The sequence below is a fragment of the Dermacentor andersoni genome, chromosome 4, assembly GCF_023375885.2.
Source record: "Dermacentor andersoni chromosome 4, qqDerAnde1_hic_scaffold, whole genome shotgun sequence".
In the NCBI taxonomy this organism is placed as follows: Eukaryota; Metazoa; Arthropoda; class Arachnida; order Ixodida; family Ixodidae; genus Dermacentor; species Dermacentor andersoni.
The window spans coordinates 55,369,095-55,386,836 of record NC_092817.1 but is presented as its reverse complement, the minus strand read 5'-3'; the positions used below and the strand labels follow the sequence as shown (position 1 = coordinate 55,386,836).

General features: G+C 41.6%; 1 protein-coding gene across 1 annotated transcript in view; it reads left to right on the top strand.

Annotated features, from left to right (window-relative positions):
- Nucleotides 1-17,742, top strand: part of LOC126537187 (gamma-aminobutyric acid receptor subunit beta-like) — a 34,949-nt gene that overhangs the window by 7,750 nt on the left and 9,457 nt on the right. Inside the window, exons 3-7 of the mRNA XM_050184375.3 lie at nucleotides 93-160; nucleotides 1,423-1,643; nucleotides 3,788-3,870; nucleotides 4,695-4,829; nucleotides 7,697-7,849. Coding sequence (XP_050040332.1) covers nucleotides 93-160; nucleotides 1,423-1,643; nucleotides 3,788-3,870; nucleotides 4,695-4,829; nucleotides 7,697-7,849 — 660 coding nt within the window. The remainder of the gene's footprint in view (nucleotides 1-92; nucleotides 161-1,422; nucleotides 1,644-3,787; nucleotides 3,871-4,694; nucleotides 4,830-7,696; nucleotides 7,850-17,742) is intronic.

Sequence of the window (17,742 nt, the reverse complement as noted above, 5' to 3'; positions counted from 1 at the left end):
ACCAATGATAAATGATGCCTCTTTGAAAGCTGCTTCACAAAAATTTGGAAAGTGGTAAACATGTGCTTCACCATTGAATGACTATTTTCTAGGAAAACCATTGTTCATCGGAATGGACATAAATATTGCCAGCTTTGACAGCATATCAGAAGTCAACATGGTAAGTATTCAGCAGAAAGCTTATGATGAATACTTTACTGTGCGTAGATAACACAGTCGTGTGAACGTGCACAAGCTGAGTGTTATTTGTACTTTTGACGCATGTAGTACAGTGTTTGGTGCCAGCGACGCAGAATGGAGAAAATTGTTGTGAACCGGAAGGTTATAATGTATTTCCATTGTACCTAGCAATTTGTACCGACAGAATCGAACGCAAACAAACAGCATATGAAGTTGGACGTGTGGGTTTGCGAACTGCGAATGCGCCCCGCAGATTGCAACCAGTAAAACCTCAATGGTTAATAACTAAATTCTTGCCGGTGTGCTGAGATTTCAGCGCTCGCAAAAAATCACGTGTTGTTTTAGTTCATTCTTGGCTGTACACTACGGCATCCCCCATGTGCATGCGTAGCTTTACAGAAATCAATCAATCAATCAATCAATCAATCAATCAATCAATCAATCAATCAATCAATCAATCAATCAATCAATCAATCAATCAATCAATCAATCAATCAATCAATCAATCAATCAATCAATCAATCAATCGACATGCCTTTAACATGGCGTATATTACAATATAAGGCTTAAAGTTTTCGTTAAATTAGTAGACAGGATAGCTAGAAAAGTTTGATTTGTGAATGTTAGAGATAATATCCGTGATGGCTACGGATGCATGCAACAATTTTTGCTTTTTTTACATTAAAGCATGCAAACTGTGCACGCTTTTCATTCTGTATCTCGGATAAGAACGGGCTGAACCAGTTTTTCATGAAAGCAGTGACGCTCCCATAGCCTGGTATCAACTTCATTCTGTTTAATGATAAAATGAACAGAGCGAAGTTATTGAATATTTTTGGACCTTTGTGCAAGTAAAGCCGGCTGTTCCCGACTTCTACATCGGGCGCTTCTTCAGAGTCGAGATCTAGCTTGAGAGAAAAAAATACCGTAATTGCAGGCGTGGATAAGAGGGATAACAGTTGAATTATCCAGGGTGAAATCCCTCAGCCAGGCTGGCCAGCGTTTCGATAGCGCCTTTCAGATAGCCGTCTCCGGAGACAAAATGTGACGTTAATCCACTGACCACGCAAAAATAACACGCCAAGGATTAGAAAAGATAGGCCTACTTATTCAAACGCCGACCAGCTTATGTGAGGCACCGTATCCTAGTTAATCTAACTTTTGTCACACAGAATGTTTCCATTTGTCGACCGTCATCTTGAATTTGGAGAGGCATTGATAATGATTACTTGCTTTTTTCAGGACTACACGATAACCCTGTACCTGAATCAGTATTGGCGCGACGAGCGGCTTACCTTCAGCAAGGAGAAGTACGAGCTGACGCTGTCTGGTGACTTCGCCGAGAAAATTTGGGTGCCAGACACGTTCTTCGCCAACGACAAGAACTCGTTCCTACATGATGTCACAGAGAAGAACAAGATGGTGCGGCTTCAGTCAGACGGACACATCACTTACGGCATGAGGTGCGCATTGATCTTCATCCTTGCCTTAAAATTTGATGCATGTTTCTCCATCAAAGTATAGACATTGGGCCAATAGTCAAAAAACCCATTCCCGACCCAACCATTTTCACATTTTTTCTTGCGAAAAGAAATGCAACTGTAAGGCCACAGCTAAAGAGGGTCCATAATAAAAATGTAGCAATATTGAGAACCTGAAACATAAGAAAGGAAAGCTAAAGTAAGTTACTGCACGAGCGTAAAATACGTGACTAAATAAAGTAAACACGTATACGCAGACCATAGCAAAAGCATAGGGCTGCTCACAACAGAATAACGACAACGGCATGCTAAAGTTATTGTCATCTTGCCGAATCAGTTTATTGAAGACACAACACAGAAACGGCAATAAACCATGCTGTAAGACGGCAGGAAGTTAAATTTTTCTGCCGCGTCATTTTAGAGATTATAATGTATGAGGAAATGACCACATGTGAAGGACCATTTTTGTAAACGACGAACTGGATTCAGATGTGGGGCTTCATGAAAAGTTCAAGTCCCTAATAGTCTCAAAGGAGTTGACACGCCATCGCATTTTATGGAAGTTTTCCCTTACAACGTTGTATGCGAAATGTTGGTTAACGGATCGTATCAATATTTTTCTTTGCAGTGTTACTTTAAGTGTTACTTCGTGATGCAGTTCCGTTTGACTGTTACATTATAATGCCATCCTAATGTGTGCGAGTGTATTGGAGTTTATTTGCGTGAGCCCATGAAACCTGGGCTGTAACAAGGAGACGATCCTATGTCAATTCGTTTTGTCTCCGAGTTTTGTCAGTGGTCTGAACAGGGCTCCTATTATGGTATTGCCAGGGTGGACCGGTCGTGAGCCGCTGATTATATTAAAGAAATATGTATTCGAGTAAAAGGAATTGTTACATTAAACTGGCACTGATCATGGGACAAAAAGCAGCAGGCATCCTACTAGCTTTCCAACATCTCCTTCTATCACGCAAATCTGATCATTTGTGCGAACTTGAGCGATAAATTTGTATGGAAAGAAAGAAGAGTACACTAACAGGAAGGACTAATAATATTCGCCAAAGGTGAAGTATATATTGTGAAGGCAATGCATTTTCGGCCGCCCGTTTCCCATTTTCCAAAGGGCCTGACCTGCTGTGAGACAACAAAATCACGTTAACAATTGCATGTGTAAGAGCTACCAGCCTATCACTCACGAAATACAGGCCGGATGCTATGAAGCAGAAAGCGGAATCCAAGTGGAGCGCCCTAACATTAAAACATAAGTTGAAAACCTGAGAGCCTCAAGCGACTCTGCATTCTGAAAGCGTGAAATTACCACCAATAACTGCCCCTTTCTCGCGCAACTGCTGTTCACGAAACTGCGACAGCATGTTGAGAGTCAGAGTGCAACTACATAAATAACGAAACGGCAATACAGAAAAACGCGAAAAGTAAATTACAATCATGATGTATGAGATCAGTACAAATTGAGAGCTCGATGCCTATTTGGCAACGTTGGAAAAAGGAAGGAAGTATAGCTAGGTACGAGTCGCCACAGAATGCCAATATACGAGGCTCCATTGTCATTTAATTCTCTCTATTTAACTTCAGCCCTTGACCCGACCAATTCTTCGAAGGACGCCACCGTGTCGGGTCAGTGCTTGTCCCGGAATATGTTGTCTTGTTAACTGCGTATTCTGTCGTGGGGATTGCGTAAACATGACACATGTTCGGAAATATGCCATTGAGTTAATCTTTCTGTGATGATTTTGCCATAACTTTTTTCCCTTATCTTTATTCCTGAGGTTGGTCTCTCCTTTCGATAAGCTTCTACATATTTTCTTACAATTTATTTGTAAGAATCCGTCAATGTCAACTCTCCGTCAATGTCAAAAATACAGAATCACATTTTTGGTGTTCATAAGCCTCAATAACGGACACCGTTTCAACCGAGCAAACAGCATCAACGTATCAAAGTAGCGATGCCTGCTTCTGTCACATCGACGCTCTACTGTAACGGCGATGTGGTGTCCGTGAGTGCGCCCCAGCGCAGAAACTTAGACATTTCTGGCGACTCTGGCCCGAACGTCGGCTACTCGTACTCCTTTCGCTAAACACGACGCGAACACATTTGTTTCGCTCAGGTTCACTACTACTTTGGCCTGCATGATGGACTTACACTACTATCCACTGGACTCCCAAAACTGCACGGTTGAGATCGAAAGCTGTGAGTAATAACCAAGTCTTCAAAATTTACTGCTCCAGGTGCTGCTTCCACTCAATTAAGTTGTATAGAAAAAAAAAAAAAAATACGCTGGCCGTGGAAAGTAAGCGCGGGAACAAATAAAGACAACAGTGGTGATGCCCGGAAGCGAATATAAACCTCAGTGAAAACGGGAGTAAAGCTCTCACAATATTCTTAGTGAGAATAAGGAAACTGGATTGGTAGTGGCCTGTAACATCCCCCACCTCCAGATAAGACTGTGACTACAAATGGGAACGAAACAGTGGGCTAACTGTACCTGCGCATTCACACCCACCCAAACACACACACACACACACACACACACACACACACACACACACACACACACACACAGACACACACACACACACACATACATACATATATATATATATTAGGGAATACAAAGATTATTCCAGCTAACCCCACCGTCAAGGCACCGTGACGGGAAATGGCCAGGTACGGTTAGCCCAGTGCTGCAGTCCCATTTGTAGTCACAGTAACTGCACGATTATTTAACAGTGTATTCTAAGCAAGTCGCATAAAGAAGATTAGTATAACGCTGATTTAACCAAGAAGAGAGAACTGCAGCATGTTTTTAGACATTAACGAGGTACAGTTCTACAGACTTGGAGGTTGCAAATTGAGATGGAAAGATTTTTGAGTACTCAGTGCTCCGTTAGCATTGTGAGTATGAGCCTTAAGATTTCGAAACACGTATTTGATACGGCGCTGTACTTGGGGAATTTGTCATGCTTGTGCATAGTTGTTTTATTTTTATTTGATCAAATATGTCCCATCTGCAGATGGATACACTGTGTCGGACGTTGTAATGTTCTGGAAAGATCCAGAGCCCGTCGTCGGGGTTGAGCAGTCTGAACTTCCGCAATTCACTATCATAAAATACGAGACAACTGACCGAAAGGAGAAGCTTGCCACAGGTGAGCAGTCATTTACTTGCAAATATAGATCTGTCTTCATATAGAAGGTTCTGAAGAGACGTAGATGTAATTGCTAGTCTATTTCTCGCCTATAATTATACTCATAGGAGCAGATGAGCAGACAAGACAACAAAAGAACAACGCAAAAGAAAACTAAAGAAAATATGATAATGTCGGAGTAAGTCAACTCGCCAGACGTTTTCCAGTAGGAGAGCCACTGTCTCGCTGGGTCATGGCCGACAGTAATTGAGCTACCAGTCAGCGACAATACAAGAAATGGGCACGTTTTTAGTGGCATTTGTGGTTTAGAACAAGAATCCACAGTAATAGCGGCTACGTGCTAATCAGAAACTTTAAGAAAGAATGGGAAGCTTGTTGACCATCCTGCTTCCCACAAAGGAACTGTATCCCACAAGCCTTAGTAAATGCCTCAGTGAAGCATTCCAATATTGAAGTCACCTAGTGCTGCAATGCGGGATTGTTGGGATGCTATCGTTTTTACAATTACAATGCGTGCAGATGACGACGTAGGAAAGCACACGAAAGTGTCTGTGCCCCTCGTGTGCCTTTGTGCTTTTCGTGTGCCTTCTTGCGTCCTCGTCAGTATGCGTCAGAGTAGTGCTTTAACATGCCAATATTAAGACTGCTTTTTGACTCTGTTTCTGTATTTTTGGCAGAACCTATACTAGAGGCAATACCCTTCAAGAATGGCCCAGAAGGTGGCAATCACTTTCACACCACGCAAAATGATATACTCGGAGAATTTACAGGATGCGTTCAGGCCAGGCAGACGCTTAGGGGACGACATATTTGTCCCAACTCAGTGCATAAAGATTTCAAAAGCTCAGAACAGACTTTTATGGATAGCGTTTTCAGGCATTAAGGGAGATCACGACAACGTGTTATGGGATAGACCAAAGAACGAAGGCATAGATGACGATTTCTTGGAGCTGCTTAGGGAGATAGATAGAGACAACTGAGTGCAAATCGCATCGAAATCCGTAAATGCAATCAAGTTGTGGAAATTCACCAAGAGCTGAAGCAAGTAGGCCCTCTGTTTACATTGTTGCTCACGCTTTATGTTAAGGGCATAGAAAGACGACTGGACAACAGTGAATTGTGTTTTGATCTATCTTACATCAGTGATGGGCAAAAGGTGTAAAAGTAGTTCCCTGGGCTGACGTATGTGGACAAGTTTTGTGCTACAGTGGACAATTCAAGAAATTTACAGATTTGAGAACATGTGTGGCGATACTGCCAAAATTCTAAACCCTAATTTTAGCACCAAAAACGCGGGAATCAGGATCTTTAATGAAGAGACTAGTAACGACGTGGGAACAATTCAACAGGATGTTATACCCATAGTCAAGCAATACAAATACATGGGTGTATACATATATGAAGGAAATATATGTTCATGCAGCTACCAAGCTACTTGAAAAATGCATGGGAAACTGGAATGCAGCAGTGATGAAACCCGTATCACTTTCCGGCTGTAATAAATATGAGGTGACGTGTGCAATCTGGAGGGGGAGTGATGGTGCCAGCGCTAATGTTCAGAAATGTCATTATGTGCTTAAAACCGGATATGTCGACGGGTTCAAAAGTTAACCAGAGATCGGTAGGTCGATTGGTTTTGGTGACCCACGGTAAGATTACAAATGAGGCAGTGCAAGTTGACATAGGTTGGGCCTCTTTTCAAGTCAGCAAAGCAAAGAGCAAAATTTGAGTTGAATAAGAGCGATCGCGGATGTAAATAAATAGGCGGGTAACGTGCAGAAATATTTGTACCTCAAAAGCGTGTACATAGAATGGGAGACAACTCAGCAAAAATGCGGAGACAACTCAGGACACCATAATGAAATGCGAAGGTATCCACTCATCGAGGCCCGTAGAACGTACACTTTCCAGAAGCACTGAAATGAATGGAAGCATTAACCAGTCAGCAGACGAGATAAACGACAGATGTTTAGAGTAGTGATAGAAAAAAAGCAGGGAAGAGACTTATAAGGCCATATTCGTTGCAGGCATAGGTAACGGTGCAAGGTAGATATATGAGTTTTCAGGAAGAGAAAGAAAATTGAGATCTAGTCAAAATGCTAGACTGAAAAGCATGTAAGAAATCCCTGATTAGGTCAGACAGGGTAAGTGAATATTTGTCTCCGACCCATTTTAAAGGCGGTGCCAATAAATCATCGTCATCATCATCGTCTTAACGTGTGGAACAATGTGCAAAGCAAGCAAAGTGTGTAAACCAAAGTGAAAATATTGACGATTTCTCTTGGGATTTACTGCGTCGAATGTGAGAACGACATGACGAAAGATCAAAAGAATATTTTAGAGGGCAAAAAATGAACATCATAAGAGCTTAACTTCATCCTTAAGAGCCCTTTTAATTGTATGCGTTGTTCTAGATGTTAAAGTTGTGTTGTAATGCACTTTAACATAACACTTAACTACTCATAACAGTGCTGTCATGCATTGTTATGACGTGAAACATTTTAGAAGTGAAATAAGTAACTGCCAACGCTACCAATCAAGCAGCGCTACAAGTTGAGCTTACAGTTAATCCTACCTTTAGATGCGTGTTGTCAGTGCAACTAATAATGACATATTGTTAAACAATACCTTCATTACTACGGAAACGCAGATACGTATTGCAAGAAGTACTATCAGCAAAGTACATTCGGTCTTACTGTGTATTTGATTCACACAAATCTGTTCCGTGCAGTCTAGTTTCGCGCTACAGGATGACAATTTTTCTATTTCGTTCGATATATGTTGCTAATTTAGAATACCCTACTAAATGACTGAGGTCTCAAGTGGAGTTAGTGGAACCTATTTAACGCCATGTCTTCTGCTTGCAGGAACATATCAACGATTATCGCTCAGTTTTGAGCTGAAGCGAAACATCGGATACTTCATCTTCCAGACATATCTTCCATCAATATTGATAGTGATGCTATCGTGGGTGTCCTTTTGGATCAACCACGAAGCGACGTCTGCGAGGGTTGCTCTCGGTACGTATTTCGCGGTGGCCTAACCAGAAAGACATATGTTTCCCTGGCATTCTCCAGAAAAAATATCAAAGGGAATGTACCACCTTCGAAATTTTGTTATTCGTTTGCTCGAAGTTTACTAAAGCATACTAACTGTAGCACCACGAAATTCGGTAATTGTGTGTACAGAGCCTCTGTTTCCCCAATGCCTCGGAATAGCTACATCTGCGATGTCAGCAATACTTTTGTCTTTAAGTATCTCGTTCAATTCGTGTATTCTCCGTCACCAGTGTGTGACGAACATTTCTGTTCACTCTAGTACTGAACAGCAAAAAAGACGATATAAAAGGAAGCAAAGCAAACGATACCGTTGCTCGCTTGCAACTGCATTGCTTCATTGAAAGCACATAATATGAAGGCCAATGAAACTCAGCACAAACAGCGAAAACAAACATAAGTCAAATTAAGATGTAATAGTTATTTTCCGGAAAAGGCAGCACTCGGCTGAAAATCATGCGACAGCCGCGGTACTTTTGGTTTCACTATGCCTCCACAAGTAGTCACGACTGTCTTAGTCATAATGCTTGCGCATAATCACTGAAGTCACTGAAGACAGGCGTGCACATCAGAACCTGAGATGATATATGTGAATGTTGTCGCTATGATTTTTTGCAGTATTTGTCTATTCCAGATGCTTATTTATCCAGCGAAAAGTATTTCTGACCGATGTATATACTGCTCTTCCACAAGGAAATACTGTTTGAAGTTTGAGGTTTATTGAATACTTAGTGGAGATACGAAAATATTGATATTTAGTGCGGAAATATGTCCCATAGTGTAAACACTGTAGGGGGACCTTTTATCAAGTTAAAAGAACGCCAATACTACTTAACGACAAAAAAGCAGTCAATTATAAAAATACAAAAATGCAAATACATATACAAATGCAAATACATATTGAGGGAAAAGGAATACAATGGAAAATACGAAAAGATAGGGATAAGGCTTCAGCTGAAGCAAGAAATGAAGCAAACAGTATTAAAAACGACAGAGTTGAAGTTGTGTTTTAAAAGACATATTCAATAAACGGTGCTATAGGTTAAACATGAAATTGCGAAGCTGATGTTTGAATGACGATATAGAGACGGCACACTTAATGTTAAAAGGCAAGGAATTCTAAAGTTTGATTAAAACAAATGCTACTCTTTGTTAACCATAGTTAGTTCGTACCTTAGGGAGTATAAAATTGTTATTGGAGGAAAAGCGCGTAATATTTGAATTAGTAAGGTCTCGGATAAGAACAAATTTGAGACGGTTGTGGTCTTTAACTGCTTGATAAGCAAATGTGCAGACATAAAATTCGATTGTAAATATTGTCAGTAGTGATTGTCAAGATTGTCAATATTCAGTATGTGCAGTTCCCGGTACAGATCAGTAACATGTGAACGTCGGTTGCTCCAGGTGAGAATGCGAATGGCTTGATTCTGTACATGTTGGAGGGAAGAAAGGTGACAACGATATGTTTGACCCCAGAAAGCAATACAACAATTTAGATGACTGTGAATGAATGCATAATATAAGGTGACCAAAGTAGTCAAGTCAAAGTAACATCTAGCTTTTAGTAATACCCTAATACCATAGGAAGTTTTCGGCTGTAGCTCATTAATATGCAAATTAAATTTTAAGGGGGAATCAAGTTTGATACCAAGGAAGGAACAATGGTCTGATAGAGGAATAGGATGTGTGTTTATAAAGAGGGGCATAACTTGCGCGTTATTTATTGACCTGGAATAGAAAATTAAGAACTTGCTTTCCGAGGGATTTATCAACAGCTTATTTATAGCACACCATGCACTAATGTTAATAAGTTCTGCATTAAGGGTTGTTGTAATGTTGCGTAGAGATGAACTGCAGCAGAACTGATAGTTGGGCGAGTTGGTACGAATTCATAGTAAAATATTTAGCGCGCACAATCGACAAGGACACAGTAAAGGGGGGCACATGAGCGCTTACTCACAACTAATTTATTTTCGGAAAGATACAGAACATATATACCCCAGCTATCGGCGTTGAGCATGTGCAACAAGAGTGGTCAGTAAAACAGAAACAGATTAAAAACAGATTAGGAAGGTTCATCCAGTATTTAAAAAAGCAAATTCATTTTCAGTGATTACAACCGATGGTTGGCTTATGCATTTTTCAGCGCACTTTTTGATATGAAATGGTTCTGTGATTTCACGAGTTAGTTTATTTTTATCTGAAAACCAAATGTCAGTGTTAAAAAATAGCGGATTACAATGACATAGATTACAGTGGTTCGACAAGTGCGAATGGTTTTCTTTACCGAGAGAACGTTCATGTTTTTTTAGACGGGTGTTTATCCACCGACCGGTTTGTCCTATGTAAACATGTTGCCACAGGTGAACGGAAGCCGGTACACAACACCTGTTCTGCATTTTGTGAATTTTTGATCACCTTCTAGGCCGCAGCTGCATTTTTTTACCCTATTGTCTAACTTATTGCAAATAGCTTGGCACAGTTTTTGCACCTTGTTAGGAGCGCTAAGCACCACTTCAACGCCATACCGTCTGGCAACATTCTTTAGCCCATGGGAAAATAATGGACGTAAGATACTGCAAGGCGCTTTTTCTTCGTGCTAAGCCTGTTCCTTGAATCTGTGGGTTGTACACCATTTGCTATTTTTATTACCTTTTCGGCCGCTCTGACTATAATGTGTTCCGCGAATCCCACCGAAGCTAGTCTTGTTACCTGATTGGCAAAGCTTTCTTTTATTCGGTGGCAACAATATTTTACTAAAGCAGCCCGAAGGCAAGATACCGCAATTCCGCTTTTTACATTCTTCGAATGTCCTGATTTGTACTGTAATATGGGCTTTTTTGATCTAGGGCTGTTCATCCAGCATGTGTGATCGAGTAGCAATCGCAGAGAAAGATCTAGAAACTGCAGTTCGTTTTCTTTAGCAATCTCATGGGTAAACTTAAGGCCTAGGCCACATTCATGGAACACTTTCAGTACATTAACCACATTGCAGCCATGTTCATTACCACCAAAAATAACCAAAAAATCATCAACAAATCGTAAAATTTTTGCCAAGCTTCCAAAAGCACTGTGAATAATTTTGTCTAGACGAGCTAGAAAAATGTCGTTTAGTATTGGCGCTACCTTGGAACCTATACATATACCTGATTTTTGCACATACATTGCTTCATTCCAACTGACAAAAGTAGAACTAAGATAAAGGAATAGTATTTTCATAAAGCTTTCCACGGGTGCTCCACTGTCATTTCTAAATTTTACTTCATCATTATCTTCGCAAATACGCATTTTAACATGTTTTAACAGCTCTGTGTGGGGAATCGAGTAAAATAAATCTTGTACGTCAACACTGAAGGCGCTGCATCCCTTTGTTTCGTTTTCCCTCAAATATTGTACAACAGCCTCAGAATTACAGATTGCTAACGTGAAATCACAGAAGCATTTCATATCAAAAAGTGCGCTGAAGAATGCATACGCCAACCATCGGTTGTAATCATTGAAAATGAATTTGCTTTTTTAAATACTGGATGAACCTTCCTAATCTGTTTTTAATCTGTTTCTGTTTTACTGACCACTCTTGTTGCACATGCTCAGCGCTGATAGCTGGGGTATATGTAAGTTCTGTATCTTTCCGAAAATAAGAAAGTTGTGACTAAGCACTCGTGTGTCCCCCTTCACTGTGTCCTTGTCGATTGTGCGCGCTAAATATTTTACTATGAATTGCTTAGAGAATTACTCGAACATAAGACAGTCATGTCGTCAGCATATAAGTTGCATTCTGATAATGTGGTTAGACACTGTGGAATGTCATTAATGTATACTAGAAATAAAAGCGGGCCCAGAATTGAGCTTTGCGGAAGGCCTATATTACTGATTTCTTAGTGGAATAGATGCTGGAGATGTATAATAATTCCTCATGATCAGATAAGTAACTACGGAAGAGATTGAGAGAGTTGCCAATAATGCCATAAGATGCAAGTTTATAAAAAAGAATGTCATGATTAAGTGTATCAATAGCTTTAGTAAAATCTAAAAAAAAAAAGAAAACAGAACCAACAAAGTTACCTTTGTCAATTTCTAGTTTATATTTTTCTGTGAAGTAAATGAGCGCTAGGTTAGTCAAATACCCTTGTCTAAACCCAAATTGTTTCGGATGAATTAAGTTAAATTTCGTTAAGTAGCTAGACAGGCGAACATGTATTAGTTCTTCAATTACTTTGCTAAAGAAAGGGGAGAATAGATATCGGCCTATAATTAGAAATTAAGAATATGTCACCTTTTTTAAATACCGGGATAACCTTAATCACCTTTAACTCACGGGGAAATACACCGGTTTCAAAAATTAGATTGATTATGTAGGTGAGCACATCCGCAATATCATCAGCAATCATTTTCTAGTTGATTATGTAGGTGAGCACATCCGCAATATCATCAGCAATCATTTTCCCGTGATTAGCAGAAATATTATCGATACCTGCGCTAGAGGACTTTATACTAGTAATTTTTCTTCTTACCTCATCTGGGGTAGCAGGAAAAAGAAAAAAATGAGTGACCACAATGATCAAATTCGTCATGTGTACTGGCTGGAATGGGTATGGGAGAGGAGTAGTAGTCACTGAATGCATTAGCGATATCTAATGGGTTAGATATTACTGATCCTTCATGATGAATGTTGGCTATAGGCGGATTAATGGTTTTATTGAGAAAGGAATTGATCAAGCGCGATTGTTTTTTTATATCTGAACTAGTACAATTAATTTCGTTTTGATAATAGCGCTTTTTCGCATCCTTCATTAAAGCATTCAGTGTGTTACAATATTGTTTGTAACGATCAAGTAGATGTACATTAAATGGCTGTCTTTTTTTTTATATAAGTTATCTTTTTTACGCAGGCTATTAAGTAATCCGTTTGTTAACCATGGGTTTCTGGGGGAAGTATAACGTTTATGGCACTGTGTATGTTGTCGATGAAGATACACAATTGAATATTGTAGAGATGAAAGCGGTGTAAGCTGATTGAACATTATTCATTGAAGTGACACAAGGCCAATCAGCATTAGATACCATTTCTACGAATTTGTCGCGACCAAACTTATTCTTTCATAAGCTTAGACTATTAGTGCGAGAACTGTTCTCAAAGCAAAGCGCAACTGGGAAATCATCTGTAATATTGCTTTGAAAAATGAACGCGGAGGGAGGACGGAGAACGTTCGAAAGCGCATGGTCAATAAGTGTTCCAAAACCATTATTAGTGCAACGGGTGGGAAGGGAGAGTAGAGAATCAAGACGATAACCTTGGAAACAGCTGACATACCGAGTTAGATAAGAGGAGGAAGCATCAAGTGAATTAATGTTAATGTCACCCAAGATGATAACGGACTTCTTTTCCTTTGAAAGAATGTCAAGAATAGTGTCAAGTGCTTCACAAAAAGCAGCAATCGGCGAATGTGGTGATCGATAAATGGTACCAAAGACAATATTACTATCAATGCCTATTACATTATGGTAGACCTCAATCCACACCGACTCACAATCACAGATATTTAAGGGAAGATCAAGCCTACGCTTGTATCTAATGTCGGACCGAATAAACATAGCTGAGCGACCATGTTGTGATGAAATGCGATTGCAATATTCTGAATTCTGTGATGGAAAACCACAAAGATTTTTATCAAGATCACTTAGCCTTGTCTCAGAAGCACATATAATTGAGAAAGAATGAAGACAAGACAATAGACTCTGATAATCGCGAAAATGTTTGCGAAGACTACGTGAATTGAAATGAATCGCTCAATGATAGTTATCAGAAAAATAGGATTGAATATCGTTAACGGAAATGTACGACATGCAATCAGACCAGAATAAGATGAATCGAGGGAAAAAAGAGAGAAAGATAAGTCAGTTTAATTGAATATCGCAAGGTCCGAGTCACTCCTTATGCGAAAAACTTTGCTATCAGTAGATTCCCTCGCCTTGATGACGCAGTCATCAGTCCACACACACAAAAAAGCCACTTTCTTCTTTCTTCAGTTGCAAGGCCTTGCTGAATAATTGCTTATTCTGTGCAGTGAGGTGGTCATTTGCGAAAACAGCTTCGCCTCATGCTTTGTTGAATCCAATGTCACTAGTGTTAAGGCGTGCCTTTCGGGCTTTGCCGAAAGGCATTCTATTAAAATGACTGCGATATTACCTCTGAGGAAGCATGTATACGGCGGCTTACCTAAAATGAATTTCGCTCCTTCACAGTCCATCATTAGTCGCGTGCAGCCTGCTTAATAGCCTTCTCACAACTAATTCACGCAAGTGATCTTGTTGTAGTGCCCGTATGTACGCCAGAAGACAAGATAAAAACACAAATGCTTAAAATGACACGAACGTCGAGGGTGATCTATCATGGTGTAACCTGTACGGTGATGCAAAGATATTTTACACTGACTCTATACAAAGGCATTATGCAGAAGCGAAAGAAATCGATTCTCACTCTGCTCTTTGAGGACCGTACTTGGTGTAGGCGGGTTTTTCTTACACTCACCACTAAGCTGCAACTGCCATTCTGCCCACTATATGTAAGAAAAATGAATGACACACAAAACGATGTTTCATAGCCTTTTCGTTTTGTTTACGCACTAGGTTAATTTGCTTTTTCACATAACTTTCAAGGCAGCTTTGAGAGTTTCCTTTATTCCCCTTAGAAGAAACGGAAAGACTTGACATTTTTGAAAATACAGCATGAGGGGATCAATACCGTAAAAAAAATGTTTCAACCTTCACCGATTACTTTCAAACAACATTAAAGTAAGTCTATACCAAATTTTCTTTCCACAACTTGCTGCTAAAGCGATCTCCCACTTGCTCTGATTCAGCGCACACGGAGAACGCCTAAAGTACTGGCCAAATGCGCGTCAGTGGACAACACACACTGTTTCCTGTTGCAGTGAAACTTAGCCTCACGGGCGCTTGAACACAAAGTCAAGGTTGAAGTAGGAACTAAATACATTAGATTGTCAAATCCGCTAATGGTGTTTTAAATGCTCTCTTTAACCCTTAATGTAAAATTTACGCCACTGAGTGGGACACAGCAGACAAGGAAGAGAACATGATGCGTGCGATATTATATTTTATAGCGATTAGCATTCTTTGGGAAGTTTACCTACATTGCGGTATGCATGTCTGTACCTAACTTCTTTCACCCAGTGACTCGAGTAGTCTAGTAGCTTGGCCCACTAGGTATGCGCTGGCTGCTCTGGGTCACTGGGTATGTAGCCGAGTAGACAACCTGCCGCTGGCTGCTGTTGGGCCTAGTAAGCAACATGGGTCGCTGGGTATGTAGCCGAATAGCCAACCTGCCGCTGGCTTCTGTTGGGCCTAGTAAGCAACATGGGTCACTGGGTATGTAGCCGAGTAGACAACCTGCCGCTTGCTGCTGTTGGGCCTAGTAAGCAACATGGGTCGCTGGGTATGTAGCCGAGTAGAGAACCTGCCGCTTGCTGCTGTTGGGCCTAGTAAGCAACATGGGTCACTGGGTATGTAGCCGAGTAGACAACCTGCCGCTTGCTGCTGTTGGGCCTAGTAAGCAACATGGGTCACTGGGTATGTAGCCGAGTAGACAACCTGCCGCTTACTGCTGTTGGGCCTAGTAAGCAACATGGGTCACTGGGTATGTAGCCGAGTAGACAACCTGCCGCTTGCTGCTGTTGGGCCTAGTAAGCAACATGGGTCACTGGGTATGTAGCCGAGTAGACAACCTGCCGCTTGCTGCTGTTGGGCCTAGTAAGCAACATGGGTCGCTGGGTATGTAGCCGAGTAGACTACTTGCCGCTGGCTGCTGTTGGGCCTAGTAAGCAACATGGGTCGCTGGGTATGTGCCATGCGGCTTGTGCCGCCTTGGTATGCACGCGAATCGACAGCTTCGGCACTATGTGATGTTGCGATGTGCCCATTCTTGGCCACTGCCCCAAGATGGATCTGACAAGGTGACACAACGGGTATGTATCCTTAAATACAAGAAAGCGACAGCGCCCACAAGAGATACCTGCGCGTGGAGCGCGGCCGCTTGGTGGAGAGCCATTGCAACGAAGTTGTAGCCAGGATGCTGGGGGTACTGCTACGGAGCTTGAACTGGGGTGCACTGCAAAGAACAAGATGCACTGCGTTGGGGTATCATTAGGCCTTACTGTTGGCACTGAGGCTGCCACGTGGTGTGTCTGCGGTGAGAACACGGCGTGCCGCTACATTGCTTTAATGCTAATCACATTAACCTCGACATTGATAGTGATGGCTTGGGCCGGAATTCTTTTTCTGCTTGGCTTTTCTTTTTCCTGTCTCTGAGTTGTATCTGTCTTAGTTGTAACCAGTAAGCAAAAGTAATTGGCACACTCAACTGTAGTTGACGTCTAGCCAATGCGAAGCATTTATTATTTGCAAAGACTGGTTGTTTGAATAATCCATGATGTTTGACAGCGCGAACTTAAACCACGGACGGCGAAAGAGGTGACAAACGGAGACAAGTGCTGAGTCAGCGCTTATCTCCACTTGTCACCTGTTTCACCGTCCTTTCTCTAAGTTCGCGTTGTCCAACATCATGGGTCTACACCAACTAGCCCAGTCGCATACCTTACTATAGTGTATGAACAATGTAGCTGTTGTGTTGCGAACGGGTGCGAAAAGATTATATGCTCTTGTTTTTATATTTATAGTATGATATAATGTTTATAATGGCAATATATAAGAATAAAAGCAAACTCAAACCCACTGGTACATATACAGTGGCCCCAATGCTCATACACAGCGCACTTACCCAGTGTACCCAGTGCACCAACCCCATCATCCCCGCAGCACATACCCGTTCATCTCTGTGGCACATAATTCTAGACTGCACTATCACCGTTACCGGCCCACGAAAACGGCGAGATAAGGCTGTTTCACATGGCGCGATTTTCAGTCAGCGACACAGCGAATTGCGTCGCTCAGCGACCGCCGCGACGTCGTGGGCTCTCTGCGACTGGATTCCAAGTTGGTCGCGCCTTTGCTCAGTCGTAGCGATCGGCGCGATGCGGGAGGGGCAGTGTATGTGACGAAACAAAGCGCCGTCAAAATAGGCGCTTTCGTGTTTTACCGCGCGTTGGTAGCTGTGTGAAGGAATGCCGCGCGCCAGTTTTAGCTATGTTTAGGGCGTACCCACTAGCGTTTGCGGCTTAGGAGCTTCATAACGATTTTTCTTTTCTTCCGCTTACACAATTCTTATGAAAGGAGAAGCTGCACGCTATCCAGGTCGGGAGAAGGACGCCGCTTCAACATAAGGCTCGTACCCACCTTGATCGCCACCGTCGTCAACCTCTTCATCACTACAAATTGCGCCAGCTGCTTATACATGCACATTCAATAGTAGCTTGTTCTTCTGCAAAAGCAAATACTCATCCAGGAAAGAAAGTTGTGGCTGCCATAGTGACAACGAAACTAGAGTCTACTAAACGGAACCACACCACCAACGTCACACCAGCCGCACGCTCATACTTGCGGTGTTGTGCAGCGCCTCACTCACCGTATCTGCAAGCTGTCGTAAAGTCTCAACGCTTTTAAACGTTAAAAATGGTGTACCTATTCTATTATCGAATAAAAATAGGAAAATTCGAATATTTGACTAGTTTTCATGTTGTTTTTATTTAACGATGCAGACATGGATACTTCGTGAGCAGGAGGCAACCTTGCACATCGCTGCGACGGATATCGCGCTGCCGCAAACGCATGTGGAAGCTGTCAGCAAAAATCGCTCTACGACGTGCGCGGCAGAACGATTTTTTTTCGCCCCAATCGCGCCATGTGAAACAGCCTATAGGCTCAACTAGTACCAAACGGCG